Source organism: Onychostoma macrolepis, chromosome 16 (genome assembly GCF_012432095.1).
Source record: "Onychostoma macrolepis isolate SWU-2019 chromosome 16, ASM1243209v1, whole genome shotgun sequence".
Taxonomy (NCBI): domain Eukaryota; kingdom Metazoa; phylum Chordata; class Actinopteri; order Cypriniformes; family Cyprinidae; genus Onychostoma; species Onychostoma macrolepis.
In genome coordinates this window covers 2,641,802-2,659,516 of record NC_081170.1, presented here as the reverse complement: position 1 = coordinate 2,659,516, position 17,715 = coordinate 2,641,802, and the positions used below count along the sequence as shown (strand labels likewise).

General features: G+C 35.8%; 1 protein-coding gene across 6 annotated transcripts in view; it reads right to left on the bottom strand.

The window, feature by feature from the left end:
• ubr5 (ubiquitin protein ligase E3 component n-recognin 5) overlaps positions 1-17,715 on the bottom strand; it is a 57,811-nt gene that overhangs the window by 30,220 nt on the left and 9,876 nt on the right. For 4 of the 6 annotated variants that reach the window (XM_058746083.1, XM_058746085.1, XM_058746088.1 and 1 more), the window contains 18 exons: positions 16,733-17,003; positions 14,192-14,351; positions 13,948-14,097; positions 12,387-12,598; positions 10,827-10,946; positions 10,629-10,739; positions 10,323-10,477; positions 10,122-10,239; positions 8,357-8,541; positions 8,154-8,263; positions 6,431-6,543; positions 6,047-6,190; positions 3,856-3,967; positions 3,614-3,768; positions 3,331-3,528; positions 2,434-2,644; positions 1,316-1,442; positions 79-230 (listed from right to left, as the gene is read on the bottom strand). In XM_058746083.1, coding sequence (XP_058602066.1) covers positions 79-230; positions 1,316-1,442; positions 2,434-2,644; positions 3,331-3,528; positions 3,614-3,768; positions 3,856-3,967; positions 6,047-6,190; positions 6,431-6,543; positions 8,154-8,263; positions 8,357-8,541; positions 10,122-10,239; positions 10,323-10,477; positions 10,629-10,739; positions 10,827-10,946; positions 12,387-12,598; positions 13,948-14,097; positions 14,192-14,351; positions 16,733-17,003 — 2,804 coding nt within the window. The remainder of the gene's footprint in view (positions 1-78; positions 231-1,315; positions 1,443-2,433; positions 2,645-3,330; positions 3,529-3,613; positions 3,769-3,855; positions 3,968-6,046; positions 6,191-6,430; positions 6,544-8,153; positions 8,264-8,356; positions 8,542-10,121; positions 10,240-10,322; positions 10,478-10,628; positions 10,740-10,826; positions 10,947-12,386; positions 12,599-13,947; positions 14,098-14,191; positions 14,352-16,732; positions 17,004-17,715) is intronic. The other 2 variants (XM_058746084.1, XM_058746086.1) reach the window with 2 other exon arrangements.

The following is a 17,715-nucleotide window of genomic DNA, read 5'->3' as shown; positions in this document are numbered from 1 at the left end:
AGAAGATGGTTTTGTAAGACATCAGGCAATCACATACATGAAATGCATCTGTTATGACCCAAAAACCACTGAACTCACCAGGATCCATTGGTGGAGGGTCTGGTACCCAGCTGGGAGGTGCAATAGGGGGTGAAACTGGGTCTTGGTGGTCACTGGAGGAAGGGCCAGATTCGTGGCGGCCCAAACCTGCAGCGCGGAGGGAGCGTCTCATCATCTCCCTCAAACGCAAGCTACAGAAATGAGAACAAAGAACGTGAAACTACTGTACACCAACAACAAAATACAGAAGCAGAAAAGCCATTTTCATCATGTTACAGGGCTCTAGACTACAACCATTTTTTGAGAATGTGCGAGTTCATGGTCTGCTCTACTCAAAGCGTCTGCTGTGCTTCATAAAGCGTGTTCTGCAGAGCCTTACTCGTTTTTCTTAATAAACGTTATACAAGCTAGTTTGTCAGCTGTTTTACTGTTGTTGTGCTTTTCCTTAAGAATAATGAATCCATCTTTCAAGCAATTGTTTTAGTTTTAAAAAGTGAACGGAGTATAGTAGACGTAAGTACAACAGACAATTATCTTTTCTTGTAAAATGTGATATCTAGATCGCAAATTCAAAAGCGAAAGCATCCGAAGCCAGGCTTATAACATAGCAAAAGAGGAACTCGCGTTTACAAAAAAAAAAAAAAATCAATCACAAATAATACTGATGAAAAAGAACGAGTTGAATGTTAATCCCACTTTGTTTAGCATATAACTATAAACTACTATAACGGAAAAAACTATTTATTAGCATGCACTGATTATGTTAGAGCAAAAATAAATTAAAAAAAAAAAAAACTGCATGAACTGATAAAATGTATAACAGGCCAAGATAGAATTAACAATTATTAATGCATGCATTTATAACAAACCCATACAATCTCAAAATAAATCATGTATTGTGTATTTTAAAATTGCACATGTACATGTTTTATTCAATATATACACACGTATTAAAATTGGTGTATGTACTGATATAAATCAAAAGAATTACAGGATGACTGCTATTGGCTTTTGCTAAAATGAAAATGTGTTTAAAGAAAGGCAATTAAAAGACTGTGAATACTAGTAAAATCAATACAATGAATGTGCTCAAAAATTGTCTTTAGTGACAGGCGGTCAGAGACGCCACAAGAGTTTGTTGAATTAAATGCCCTACTGCCCTCTATTATTCTTTTTTTCCTTAAATCTTTGGAGTTTGTATAAACTGCCAATTGTTTGTTTTAAATGCTCTTCAGGTGAAATGTTTTTCTGTATGCCAGTGAATCTGAACACTGACCCCCGGCTGCTGGACGATCCCGTGCGGTTCCCGGAGCTGTTGCTGGACACCACTGAAATAGCATTGGCGATGGCCTCGACGGCGGACAGCCTCTCAGCGAACGTGTTCCTTTCAGACCGCTCTGCTTCTGAAACACATCGCACATCACTCAAGTCATCCAAGGAAAAACATCTAACATCGGCTGTGTTGCAAAACCTAGTGAGCTGCCTCACTTGTCATCACCGAAAACAAGTACAAGTACATGATGTCTATGCAGCTCCATATTATGGTGATTGTCATTAATTGTGTTACTTAAAAATAGAAATGCTGCTGTGGCAACTAACTGAAATAAATTTATTTAACTGACCATTAACTGAATTAAAATGAACTGAAGTCCATTTATTTCAAGTTTAAAGTACTAAACAAAAAACAAAACAAAAAAACACTAATAAAAACAAAACGACAAAAACTTGAAAACTAAAAATTTAAATAAAAACAGAAAATAAAGATAAAAACTAATTAAAAATATTAAAAGGATAGTTCACCCAAAAATGAAAATTCTGTCATCATTTACTCACCCTCAAGTTGTTCCAAACCTGTCAGAATTTCTGGTTACACTTTATTTTAAGGTGTCCTTATAACAGTGTAGTTATACATTCAAGTACTGAGTAATATTAATATTAAATACATGTACTTACTATATGGTTAGGATTAGGTTTTGGCTTAGGGTTTCTTGCATGTAATTCATTGTTATTATACTAGTAAGTACATGTAATTTGTGTAACAAAGACACCTTAAAATAAAGTGTTACCGAATTTCTTTTGGCTGTTCAACTCAAAATAAGATATTCTGAAGAATGCTGGTGACCGAACAGCTGATGGTAGCCATTGACTTTCATATTATGGATAAATAAATAAAAAATACTACAGTAGTCAATGGCTATCGTCAATTCTTTGATTACCAGCATTCTTAAAAATATCTTCTTGTGTGCTTAATAAAAGAAAGAAGCTCATACAGGTTTGGAACAAGTGGAGGGTGAGTAAATGACAATTGTAATTTTCTGGGCGAACCATCCCTTTAATAAAAACTGTAATAGTATCTCAATGATACTGAAATAACACTGAAAACTGCATGCTTACCTTCCTCCTCCTTGGTTTCCTTGTTGCTGACGGGGAAGCAGACGGAGACGCAGGCGTGGAGGACATTGCGGTTGCCGTCACAGCGGTGACCCAGCAGAGTGTCCAGAGCGTGAGGGTTCTGCTCCAGCAGCATGGCCTGCTCCAGACTGATCAGGTACTGCCTGCACGCCTCGTAATCACAGCGCAACACGTGCTGCATCAGTGTCTGCTTCTGAAACGCAGAGAGCAAACAATCATTTCAGCATTTACTAATGCATTATTAAAATCTCAAGTTGTGTTTGTTAACATTAGTTAATGCAGTGTGAATTAACATGAATGAACAATGAGCAACTGTATTTTTATTAACTAACATTAACAAAGATTAATAAATAGTGTAATAAATGTATTGATCATTGTTTGTTCATGTTAGTTAATACATTAACTAATGTTAACAAATGACACCTTATTGTAAAGTGTTACCAAAAAAAAAAAACTTTAGGGGTGCAATGAAAATTGATCAAATAATGTGTATATCCTTAAAAGGCATGCAAGGAGACATTTACAAAAAATAATGTACAAGAGTTGCAACATACTGGGTTTTCAAATATCAGCTTAAAACTGTATTTAATAATTATGCAATTAAATATATGCGCTTTAATTTGCCTTTACTAAATAATTCTATAATTATTGAATTAATAATGAAATATTTAAAAACCCTGTGTACTTTTTGTATTCATACAAACTAAATTTTGCATGCTAATGTTGTCTTGTATTCTTTCATTACTGAAAAACAATTTTTTAAATAAATATATTTATTTTTCAAATTAGAAGCACATGTGCTTGAAGAAAAACTAAGTGTCAAGGGACTGGAAAAGCACTAACTGAATGTCTAATGTTTAGCAGGTTGGTGTATCATACCTCCACAGCCATGATTATGATAGCTGCTTTCTTTTTGATTGTGGAGTTACTGGGAAGGTTGACAAGCGAATGAACTCCCATGCCTAGACTGGCAATAGGCGGGAGGTCTAGCCAATCAGGGTCACGTATTCCACCCATACAGTCTTTAGCCATGGGATAAATGGTGCCGTTACCATCCCTCAAAATGATTGGGCTCTCCTGAGGATGCAAAAGATGAGAAAGTTAAAACAGGCAAAAAGAAACTGAAGTGCATGAAACATTTCAGACTGTGTGACTGTCTCACCTGGCCAGCAGTAAAGATGGCCACGTTACGCTCACTCTGGCCCAGAAAGGCCAGATTACTAGTGGGGAAGTGATTCTCCTGCTCGGCTTTGCCGGTGGCCAGGTCAAAGACACAGTACCGTACCCAGCTGCCTGTTTTCAACACAGCATGAACTCCTGCAAGACGAAAGACAACAGAGCAGTTAAACAGATGCACAGGGAAAATTCACAACAAAATGTGAGAGAAAAACAAACAATATTCACCTTTGGAGTCAACATTCACAGCTAAAATTTCAGCTTTTTCTGGGATACATAATTTTTTAGGTGTGCGCTGAAAACAGTCTGGAACTTTTGGCGTTCCACCAGTTTTAACAACCTGTTTAAAAGAAAAGAGAAATGTCTCAGCTACAAATTCAGCAATACTTGTTTTTATTTTGTCCCAATATTTATAGACAAGTGGTTTTCAAAACAAAACAAAAAAAGGGGGGTTGGGGGTGTAAAAAAAAAAAAAAAAAAAAAAAAACACTATACAAAATGCAATTAATTGTTCTCAGATTTAATATAAATTGTAATATATATTGTTTTATGCACTCGCATTATATATTTAAATAATTATAATATATATATTTATGCATCCTATTCCATTTGTGCATGTTTTTTTTTTTAAACACACATGCTTGACAGTGTATGCATAATTTATCATTCACCAAATAATTCTTATCATTTCATTGCTTTCTACAGACCAGTAAGAAAATCATGAGATCAATAGTGATTATTTTATACAACTGGCAGACCTAGTTAACAGGAAAAATAAATAAATAAAAAGTTTAATTTCACATATGCTGTCAAGTTAAAAGTAGATATTTACCTGATATTTTCAGTGAAATGTTCATAAAAAGTAAATCACTTAAATATAGAAAATGGATTTAAATTGAGAAACAATATATTAATTTTGTCGTCATTACAGTATAATTTCTCACATATTGTTTTTTTAATATAAAACAAAATATATAGATGCCATTATTTTTTAGGAAGGGTGTTCCTTTGCAAAGCAATCATCATATTTAAGGATCCCTGGCATCAAAAAGTTTTACAACCCCTGATATAAACATCCTATTCCATTTGTGCATTTATATTTGGCAGTCTTGATAATGCCAGCAGAAATTAAAATCCACACACGGTTATATGCAGGGCTTACACCTCCTCAAAAAACTTTTATTTAATGCTTCACCAGAGGCCGTAAAAAACAAGTGCAAAAAGGTACAGGTTTTAGCAGTCTTGATAATGTCAATATTATCATATTTATATAATATTACAACAACAAAAATAACTCACAATTCACAGCCAGAGACTGTTTAAAAAATAATTTGGGCCTACATCATTTGAGAAATGTTTCCATTTCAGACTGAGTCGCCAATTATTGTTATACTGTATTACTTTGTATGAAAATGTAGTATGTTTAAGGATAAGTCCACTTCCAGAATAAATACTCTGATAATTTACTCACCCCCATGTCATCGAAGACGTTCATGTCTTTCTTTCTTCAGTCACAAAGAAATTAAGTTTTTTGAGGAAAACATTCCAGGATTTTTCTCCATATAGTGGACTTCAATGGTGGCCAACGATTTCAAGGTCAAAATGCAGTTTCAGTGCAGCTTCAAAGGGGTGTACACGTTCCCAGCCGAGGAATAAGGGCCTTATCTAGCGAAACGATCTGTAATTTTCTTGTTTTTTTTAAATGTATATTTATACACTTTTTAAACCACAAATGCTCGGCTAGCATTAGCTCTGCAATGTGCGTCTTTATTAGGTGATGTTGGCAGAAGTACCGACCCAGTGTTTACAAAGCGAACATGCAAAAAAAAAAAAAAAAAAGTCAAATGCCCTTTACAAAAAAGGTAAAACAACGATGTTGGAGGATTTTAAAGTTGGAGGAGAAAATGTTTTTAAACGAAATAAAAAAGACGAACAACTAACCACGCTTGACCTTTTCAACAGGAGGGCATAATGTGTGAAGACATTGCAGAGCTACAGTCAGCCGAGCATTTGTGGTTAAAGTGTATAAATATTTATTTTTTACAGAAAATAACAGATCGTGTCGCTAGATAAGACCCTTGTTCCTCAGCTGGGATCGTGTACATCCCTTTGAAGCTGCACTGAAACTGCATTTTGGACGTTCAAATCGTTGGCCACCATTGAAGTCCACTATATAGATAAAAATCCTGGAATGTTTTCCTCAAAACACTTAATTTCTTTGCAACTGAAAAAAGACAGACATGAACATCTTGGATGACATGAGGGTGAGTAAATAATAAGGAAATTTGTATTCTGAAGTGGACTTATCCTTTAAGTAGTGACTATTTAAAATAAAATTTATATCATCAAAATGCCATTTTTAATCAAATCAATCAATGTTTCAGCAAATGGGAAGCTTTCTGCCCATGTGTGCATTTACCTGTAGCTCATCTATTCTGAGCAGTCGACAGTCTTGCAGCAGTGAGGAGGGGTCAGAGTCAGTGGGAGCTGCGCTCTGGCTGCTCACGCTGCTCGACGTCCCTGGAAATTTCACAGCAACATATGCACCATCGACTTTTAGCACCTTGAGTTCAAAAGAGAGAACTGTTGCAAATGAGGTGTCATAGCAAAGCATCACACATAGACAACACAGACAGCAACATCACACATCAAGAAAAACACAGTATGCTTGTATAAAATGTCATCCACCACTGGTAATTCTTATTATATTAAAAGGATGCAAAAATGCAGACAATAAATCTGTGGAGAAAATATGCTTGTAGTTTCGGTCTCCACTGGATCGACGTTGTACGTCTGCACCCACCTTGCCCACAGGGACGTTTTTAACGTCCTCCACGAAAACGACCTCTCGTAGAGGCCACTGCTCCTCATTGACTTTCTCCTCCTCCTTTGGAGCCGGCGTTGAGCGCCTTCGCTCTGTAGCACAGCAGGTAATAGGTTAGCAATGGAAAAACACTGCAGCCACATCTCACAAAAGACCGAACAGGGATGTTTAAACTCTTCTAATTCAAGTCAGCTACTCAGACTACTGATTTAAAAATAAAGATATGAGGATGTTGGTGTTTTAACGCCATGCCAGCTTTCTTGGCTATTTTCATGGCGATTAACAAGCTAAAAAAGAATAAAAATTAAATTCAAAAGGTTTTGCCTTGGATAAAAACTCTAAAATGGTTTCAAGGTTAACTCTGTTAAAAAAAAATTCAAGAGTGTTTGCAGAGTAATATAATTTCCTAAGAGAATGTAAACCAGCAGAATTTAATAAAATGCTTCAAAAATGTGAGAAAGGCCATGAATAGCAAAACAAACAACAGGTTATTGTTTTCCATGTTTTGTACTTTAAAACCTCATATTTAGTTCAATTTGTTACTACCTATTTCTTTGTAATTGTTTGGCAAACATGTTTGCAATTTCTGAGTGAAAATTCTTTCCACGTCAAATATTTAGGTCAATAGACCTTTATCACAGTTCGCATGTCATCATATCCGGCTCCCATTAGTAGCGTAGTTATTTCCGCCTGCATTATTATCAGTGGACAGATGCCAGTTTTGTGAAGAAAATTAAACTAATTTAGTTGGACTTAGCAATAAACGTCAATATTTCAAACTGTTTATATATACTGATGCCCTACCGTATATGTCATCCTTCATTTTAATGTGTAACATTATCTGATCGACGCAATTGTCAGTGCTGCCGTTGTTGCCAGCCATCAGAGCCATGAGATTGACGAATAGCAGCACGCTGCTCAAATTACTCCCAGAGGAATAATCAGGCTGATTTAAATTTATTTTTAATAATATTGTGTTCATTCTTGCAATGTATTTATTGTGATTAACCTCCCGTTTTGTATACAGTATAATGCTGTTCAATCATTGCACTTAATCACGCATGATATGACTCGTAATTAAGACGATCAATCTAGTTATTTTTGAATAATCCTCTTATGGGCTGGAAATATTCATTTTAATTTGATGTCATTATCAATTGCATCAAAGTAAGTGCATGAAATATGTAAGCATTGTTTAATGCAATAAGTTCCCCTCAAACCTTTAATTTAATAATCTACAACAGTCTTTAGTCATAATTTAGAGATTTGGTTCATTTAAATGCTCTTTAATGCGATATGCTGTTTGTATTGTTTTCTTGCAGTTTTGTAATAAAATAAGGTGGTAAGACTCTTAAGTATTGTGCATAAATATACAGTATGGCTTGTGCGCTCCACTTTAAGCCACAAAATATTACACATACATATATATATATATATATATATATATATATGAATGAATGTCATCAAATCATCTTCCTTGGTTCCATAATACTCAATTAATGATTATAAACTGAGTTTGGTGTTCTTAGAAGACGTATCCGTGCTAAATTGTACATAAAATCACAACAGTCCCGTGCTATAGGCACAGCGGAAGTTTTTTTACGCTACCATTTGAAACTTCTGCTCTTCGAACGGGAAGTGTGATAAAAGCCCATATAAACCCTGTACACCTGTGGATGGGTTAGTGCTCCAGTGTACATACTGTAGGGCAGAGAAGCACTGCTGGCGATGGAGGAAGTGTCACTGCATGTGGACGCTGGTGAGGGTGGAGGGCCCATTTCAGTCTTCACCAGCTCTGGCTTGCTCTCCGTCCTGGCAACAAGAACAAGCACAACTGTTAGCATATTATTTTTAGCATAAATACCTCCATCCATGTGTTTGGTCACAGAGGAACTGTCATCTTACTTGATCTCCTGTGTCTTGGTGTTCTTCTCCATGTTCTTCAGGCTCTCGGGCGAGCGGAGCTGGAAGCGGCAGCTGTCATTCATGTTCCACACGGACTCCAGCAGAACGCCCACTTTAGGGATCCCGGCGTTAACGGAGAAGGCCACAGCACCAGCGTGATATAGGGGGTTATTCCTCAGGCACACCTACGGGAAATGAGATGTCATTACTGTAATCCTCAATTGGGGTGGGCGTTTTGGCAAAAATATGTTTTTCATGATCCACAATCACTTATCACAATTCTGTTAGTTCAAAAGACTATTTTGCATGTTTCTGAACCGTACCAAACTAATCACGCTATTTAAAAAGAACAGATCATTTTGTCAAATTAGGGATGGGTGATGAGATCAAAATCCTGAACATGACAAAAATCCTAAATATACCAAATTCACTTAAATGATTGAAATTAGGGCAGTCAAAATGGCTGAAAAACTAAATTCTAATTTTGTACTTAAATGTTATCAATATTCGAATTATATTCGAATTTAAGAGGCATAATTTCAGTTAGGGGAAAAAGCTTTTGGTTTCTCTCAAGGCCACATCAAGCTAAATATTACTAATGCATGTTTCTTCAAAGCAATAAAATAACACAACTATCTTTGAAAAAAATCTATAAACCATATATATAATTAAATTGCTTAAACAATTAGAAACAAAACAGCATCATGCATGTATGTATGGTTTAATACAAAGGATCGAAAACCAAATCACAAAGAGTACATTTTCTATTTAAAAACATAAGATGCAGTGGGATTGGGAAAAAAAAAAAAAACAAACCATAAATTCTCGAGACATGGTTTTTTAAAAAACTCTCGGCTTGCTTGTGCGAGACGCGAGTGCAACGGTGATAGATGTCCCTCTAGAAAATGCCATAAATATGCGTTGTGTGTGTGAATGGCTTGGTTTCAGTTTTGCCGTAAACAACATCATCTCCGCATTGATGTTCTCTTTTTCCGCAATATTTTGAATGAACAATGTAGCAGCGCTGCATCTGGTGGGTTCAACTGGATAAGCTAAAAAAAAAAGCATTAAAATGCAACGACACCTACATCGTCATCACATCTTGAGTGCCACTGATAAGGCTGCCTGACGCACAACTAAAATTCAAATGCAACATTTTGCATTCGAATGTGGATTTTTATTTTCAATTCGACGAATATTCGAAAATCTAAAAAAAAAAAAAAAAACTGACAGCCCTAATTGAATAATTCACTGAATGATAGAATAATGATTGAAAACAGAACAGTTAATTATGTTATTAGAAATAAGACCAAAAATACAAATTACAAATAATTAGGGTTGGGTTCAACTCCACATATCAAAACCAGTTCATATCAAATTTTTTGATTAAAAAAAAAAAAAAAATTTTTATTAAAGCTGCTAAAGTTATTCAGTCAAGTACAATGAGTGATTTTCTCGGTCTTTTGTTGTTTGATTAACATTAAATGACAGCAGAAGATATATTAGGCTGCTGTCACTTTAAGACAAAGCGCAAATCTAATATACTGACACGCATCTGATTTTGTTCAATTAAGACAAAACCGATTGCGTTTATGTGAATACATGGCAAGTCTGGCTTTATTTTTTGTGTATCTGGCCATTCAAGCCCAATAATCTATCAATTCACACTTCATATCATTGCCACAGCAATATATCATAAGATCACCTAGCGCTAATCATCACAAAAAAAGAAAAACGAGTTTGCAAACAATAGCACTTTCCTCACCTGAGTTCCTACTGTGATGTTGGGTATAGAAGAGATGCCTGCACTGGACTTTGGCTTCTTGTTCTTGGCTCTGGCCTTTTCAAGCATCTTTTTCCGCTGACTAAAAGGCACAACACCCCTAAAGGAAAAAGAAACTCAGAATTTATTCACAGCTCACAAGCACAACAGCTCAAACTATCAGACATGATCCCGCCTACTCACCACCAGTAAAGGCTGCTCTCCAGCTGGGCGCAGGTGTACAGGGCACAGCAGTGCAGAGAGATGATACGCTCTCCCTGCAGCTCCGGGAACGTTTGTGCGCCATGTTCTAGTTTAGCAGCAACAGTGCTCAGAGTTTCATCCACCCATGTCGCCACCTACACAATACAGGTTAATGGAAATTTGAGATCTGAGGACATTTTTAGGTACTGGAGTGTGCAGCGCTGATCTTATTGTATCCGCCCACTCCTGTCCTATGATTTTCTTCTCACCCACTCCCATGAAAATAAATAAATAAATGTCTTTTACCTTGTTACTTTCAGTGGCCACAGTGGCTCGGATACTGTTGGCAGACAAGTGGGTGATCTTTTCATTGGTCAAGCCCAGGAAAGGGACACGAGGGTGATGTATAGAAGGATTCTACGAAAGCACAAAGATTTATGAGATTTAATTCAATCAAATCAAAGTGACAGGAATTCCTTGTACGATGTGCAATGTAAATCTTACTTGTGCGTTTCTGTAAGGTTCAGGCTCATTCCACTTCCACTGGTACAGTTCTCCTTTGGTACTGATGGCAACCATCTCAGAGTACAAAGCCCCAATGCTGACAAACTTTGTTACATAGTCCTAAAGAAATCACACAACCAAGGATATATAGCAACTCAGCAACTATACAAATAAAATAAGAATCCAAAGAAATCTGACTAACAAACTTAAAGTGTAATCCAAACAGGCTGGCCATTAAATCAAAAGATCAAATAAGGATGTGCAAGATTAAAAGGAGAACTTACTAATAAATACAGTTTAAAAGACTCATGCCAAGTTCTTTGAAAATGTAATCTGATATTAGTTTCTGAAACTTGTTTATAAGACTTAAAAGTTGTTTGAATGACTCTAAAAATCTGGGTTATTATTGTTAACTGAAAAAAATAAATAAATAAACAAAATAGAATAAACCTTGGTTGCTTTATTTCAGCTAGGTGCCACGATAATATTTCTCGTTTTCGTTTAACTTGGAGAATAACTAAAACTGAAGTACAAACTGTATACTTTTAAAAACTGAAAAAAGAAAAACACCACAACAAAATCACTAACTTGAAAATTAATTGACAACTAATTTTACATAAAATACAAAATTTTAAAACCTAATCATTTTAAAATTTAAATAATCTGATACACAAAAAACAAGTTATGCCATTTAACATTAGCAACATCATAAAAAACCAAATACAACATTTATTAAAAAAAAAATAAAAACTCATGACATCCAGGTATCCACTGCATCGCATGTCTTCGATGAGAAGAGGAAGGGGTGGTTGTTGCTGGTTACTGTATGATGACTGAAATCGCGAAATGGCCTTAAACAATTAGTAAATAAACTGCAGAATGTTATGTTTTCTAATACACACACGAATTGCATGTATTGCACGAGCTCGCGGCGCCAGGGTTCAAAGCCCAAAGCACGAGGAAAATCTGCGCTGAAACGTGTTACTCGTCAGTTGCTCAGTAACATTTTTACTCATTTTTGCAAGGCATGGATGTGACGATGTGCGTACAACAAACACCTTCCCAAATTCATGAGAATCATTTATAAATCTGCTGTTGTCAACAAAAAGAAGCACTGAGGTCTTCCTGGGGTTTCCACCAAAATAAAAGCTCCATCAACATTCATAAATATTAGTGTTGTAATTTTACTGTTCTTCTGTAAAATTAAATAAACTAAGACAATAATAATGATAATAATAATAATAATAGCTATATTAATACGTTTATTTTAGCATTCACACAGTGTTCAAATCTGTAATAGATTTGTATCTGTGGGATCTGGAATATTTTCTGACAAAACAGTAAAAAGCGAAATTTGGCTATTTCATTTATGCAATGGTGAAAAGAATTGGCAAAATACATGGGACCACAAAAAAAGAAACAGGAAGAAAAAAAAAAAAAAAAGTGAAAAACCTTCGGCCCAGTGTTTCATTTTGTTTGGCTTCGGCCAAGAATTTTAATTTCGGTGCATCCCTAATCTGAAGTCTCTCATTCTAGGACATTAAAGGCTTAAAGGCCCACCTTATCAGGCCACCACTGGAGTTCTTCACCCAGAGTGACAGGGCTCTGCAGAGGCACGCTCTTCTTGTCAAGGCTGGGCTCTCCCTCGCGGCTGGTGGAGCCACGCTCCGCATCGAAGGAGGCTCCATCCAGCCACCTCCTCTCACGCAGCCTCAGGACCGACTCCCGCTCGCGAAGCAATTCAGAATCTCGCTCTAAGGGGAGAAGGAGAACTGGTATGCAATAGGGTCACACCAGTGGGATAACAGTAAGCCACTCTCTGGGAAAGACCCTCGGAATAGTGAGATTTCATACAAATTACAATTAATAAGACTCTTTTAGTTAGGTCTAATTCTGATGTACTTCTGTGAAACCAACCACCAAAAACAACTGACCATTATGTCGTAAATACGACACTGCGGGTGAAAAGGATCCATGACCATTTAGGTAATGATCCATAATTTAATAAAAGTAAAACAGGGCTACATGTGGATGCTGCACAGGCTGGCTTTGTCAGTTGGTGGGTTGCATTAGCAGCGGAGACATCTTGTTGACGGGGGTGTCCAGCATTAGCTGAGCTGTATGGGTATAAACTGCAGGGTCTTATGGGTAACTGTCTGCACTGCAGGGCCTTTCGCAGAGGGCTCACTAGGGGAAACGATGACTAGGACCATGCAGGACAACTGGACACGCTCTCAAAAGCACAGACACTCACACACAACACAAACATGCAGCAAGGCATCTTGAAGGATTTGATATCCAGAGGCTGATCATAAAGCACTCGGTTCACAGATGCTGGTTTATGAACATGTAATTTGGTAAAGTATAATTCTGGTCTGCGTTATTTGCATGCGATTCAAAAATACACCGCAGGACTTGACACAAACTTGTTATTAAGTTAAGTAATTAACAGTTGCATAGCAACATTGCAACCTGATGCATTATTATAGAACTCAGCTGGTTCCAATAAGAATTTGAACTAAATTTAAAATTAGTTTTACTGTTTTGTTTTAAAGTGTTCCATAATGTGCGTCTGTATTTGCAGGGCTTCATTTGTCATGAATTAGTGCTGTCAAACGATTAATCGCATCCAAAAAAGTTTTTGATTACATAATGTGTGTGTGTGTTTTGTGTATGTTTATTATGTATATATAAATACACACACATGCAGTATATATTTTTAAAATATTTACAAGTCCATATTTATATTCAAATAATTTATTATAAATAAATACATTTAATATATATGAAAATAAAATTTCTCTGAAACATATACATGCATGTGTGTGTATTTATATATACATAAATATACACAGTACACATTATGTAAACAAAAACTTATTTTGGATGCGATTAATCGTTTGACAGCACTATTATGAATAATCTTGTGTTTGACTTCAGTTTCAAATCAACAGCATCTTTCATATCTGCATGAATGTATTGCGAGTTGTGACTTTTGAATATTTAAAAATACAGCGTTAACGATGAACGCAGTGGTTGTGGCACAAGCATTTCCACAAATCTTGCTGAATGGCTTCATGACACTGAGTGTATGCAAGCATGACTGTGTTTTAGCCTTTACCTCGTGAAGAGCCGAGACGAGACAAGGAAGAGCGTCGAAAAGAGGGGTAGCCGAAGTAGCTGATGTCTTCAGAGAACATGGCGTCCGCGTCAATGATCACGCTGGGGTGAGCAGAGTGAATGTCCGCGTCCAGCAGTGACATCAAGTCTTCTGTGGAAATATGAAAGGTATTGTCAGAAAGAACTGTTAAAATGACGACAGTCTTGAGCGTCATAACAGTGACCCATCTTCTGTGTCTGTTTACCTCCAGGTAAGTAGGACTCGCTGGCCGTGTCGTCGCCGTCATCGCCGTCCTCATCGTCTCTGCTCAGCAGGTTGTTTACAGCCAAGTTCACGTCAAGGTTTGTACGCTGCAGCTCTCGAATAATGACACTCCTGGACTTTCCCTGAAGAACCACCTGGGCCTGGTTGGGGAAGTAAAGCTAATTAGTTGCGACATTACACAGCAGGTCTGGGTCACATGTCCTCCCAAAATGAATTAAATATAATAAATTAAATTAAGATTAAAAATATAGTATTTATTTTGTATATTCCATTTTGTATTATTTTGTTAACTGCATAAAGCACAATTTTATTACCTGCATTTTATTGAATTTATTTTATTTATTCATTTTATCTTTAGTTAATAAAATAATTTTAAATGCATGCTAAACATTTTGAAACAAGGTTTGTAATATAAATACAATATTTTGCTTTATAACTTAAACTGTCATGTTTCGAAGATTTTATTCATTGAAAAACTATATGAATTGTGTAGTATTTATACTTCAAACCTTCACACACATGATGTTTAGCATATATTTTTGTTAATATATTTTAAAAATCACTTTATTATATTAAATACTGTAGCATTTATATTTCAAACCTTTACACAATGATTGGAATGCTTTTATATTTGTTAAATTTTTTCAGTACATTTGTTTTACTATATTGTACTTTTTTTATTATTTACGTGCATTTTATTAGGGCTGTCAAAGTTAATTTATTTTAACGGCACTAAGTTAATTAATGCGCGATTAACGCAGCGCGCATTTACTGTTTGACCCGTGGCCTAGCCTGTAGTTGGAGAAATGGAGATGCACAGTGTTGCTAACTTAACGACTTTGCAGACCCCTTTAGCTGCTAAAGGGTCACTAGCATGTTTCTAGCATGATTAGCATGTTACTAGCATGTCGCTATCGTGTTTCTAGCATGATTAGTATGTTGCTAGCATTACTAGCAAGTGACTAGCATGTCGCTAGCATGTTTCTAACATTAACATGTGACTAGCATTTTTCTAACATGATTAGCATGTCGTTAGCATGTTTACAGCATGATTAGCATGTTACTAACATGTTGCTAGCATGATTAGCATGTGACTAGCATGATACTAGCATGTTTATAGCATGATTAACATGTTACTAGCATGATTAGCAAGTGACTAGCATGTTACTAGCATGTTAGACATGAACAAGTTCTTTGAAAAAATATCTATGACCTTTGAAACATGTCTAGTCTTCATGCTCTATTGACTATGGTTTCAATAATAATAAACATACATTTGCATAAAGCATCCATATTTGTCCATGCCCATGTTGATTAGAGTATTAAAAACTTGAAAAGTATTAATTTAAGGTACATTTAGAACAAATAAGCATGTGTGATTAAGTTGCAATTAATAACGAGTTAACTCATGACAATCATGCGATTAAATATTTTAAATTGACTGACAGCCCTAATTATTACTGTATTGACCCGAATAGAAGACGACCCTGATTATAAGACGACCCCCCTTTTTCCAGATGTACCTTTTGGAAAAGGGCTTTTTGAAAACCAAATCTTGTTGTTGTTTTTTTCTCTCTGTAAAACACATTTTTTCTTAAATTATTTTCATATTGCATATTTTTCCTATTTTAATTTTTGTTTTGAAAGTATGGTAAATACTGGTAAAATGTACCAATGACATTGAAAAATATACACTTTTTGATATACCATTAAAAATAACAGGTAGCCCATCTGAATTATATAATATTTAGGCTATCCATCTCATAGTAGCCTACCAAAATTTTACTAACAGTAGAAGTGAAATCTTATTGTAGTCTTCAAATCTGGGTACTGTCTTACGTTTTAAAATCCCTTACAGAGGAAGTTTGGTCCCATCAGGCTAACATGACAATCATGACTCGTGCCGCTGAAAGCTTTTCTTTTGTTTTCACTCACGATCTTTACAACACACATTACATTACATATTTCATGGAACACTCGTTTTATGTGTTTCTGGCACCACCTATCGTTGTGGGTGTATTATTGACGTGTCAAAGTCTAGACCCTGAATATAAGACGACCATGTTTTTTCAGATGCATTTCCAAGAAAAAAAACATTGTCTTATATTCGGGTCAATATGGTATATTGTATTATGTAATATTGTGGTATTTATATTTCAACCTTTACACAATGATAAGCATGCATTTTTATTTGTTAATAATTTAAAATATTTCTCAAAACAATGAATGCAGGCAATAATCAAAATAATTGTTAGTTGCAGCCCTAGGTGTATTGCTAAATGACCAAAAAATTACTTCAGCTTCTTTATTTTATTGTTTATTTCATTATTTCAGTCTAATTGTATGTCTAAAGTTTAAAAAGCTATGAGATTCTCAATTGAGAATGAAGTTCTGTTATGTAAAAAGCTGAATAATATACACAAGCGTAACATGGAACTTATTAAGCAGAGATATGGCAAGCACATCCAACTTAAACAGTAAAAATCAGGAATGTGGAACAGGCCCCTGAAGCGAGTGTTACCTGAGAGATGAGCTCCTCTGGGATGACGGAGGCTGGAATTACGGGCTGTGGCTGACTGCCCAGCAGGCCGGAGCCTCGATCTCTGCCAGTGCGGATCACGCGGGTCTGTCTGCGTGAATCACGGGCTGCTGTGGAGGACCGGCCTGAAGATCCTCCTCCTCCAGCACCTCCTCCACTGCCCCCTCCACTACCGCTGCCTCCTCCTGTGCCTCCGCCGCTGCTGCCTCCGCCTCCACTGCTGCCACCATTTACTCCTGAACTCCAGCGGCTCCTGCCAGGCACAGCGACAATCAGGATCAGTATACAGCCAACAAGATTCTCTCTGCATCTGATATTAAACTCCAACAGCCCACTTCTAAGGACTAGTTTCATATTCTTCGTCTTGTGAACATGAGAATTAAGATGGATGTTTTAATATTGATCCAGTTATTTAATCAGTTTAAAACTGATTTAACAATTTAAGGTCACTCAAACACTAATTATGCTTATGCATGCATGCGTATATATTTTAGTAAGCTGTATGATAAACTATGTAATATATATATAAAACATCTTAAATAGTAATAATATTTAATTTAATTTTAAAAGGCCTCTAACACTAGCTTGCTCTATTCTATCTATTTTTATTTCATTTAATAAATTTAATATTAAAAAAAAAAAACCTTGCTGTGTGTACTGCATTAAGCTAACTGAGACTTGTTATAGCACTTGCATATTATTGCTCTTTTGTTGATTTTGATTGCTTTCATTGTCCTCATTTGTAAGTCGCTTTGGATAAAAGTGTCTGCTAAATGTCTAAATGTAAATGTGATTGTTTATTACAGTGTATATATTTAAATGTTTTGGTAATACTGTGTAATGATAAATGTTACATAATATACATAGTATTGTTCTATATGATAATATAAAATTATATAATATATAAATATTTCTGTTACTATGCATATTCATAGAGATTCATTAAATGCAAATGATGAAATATC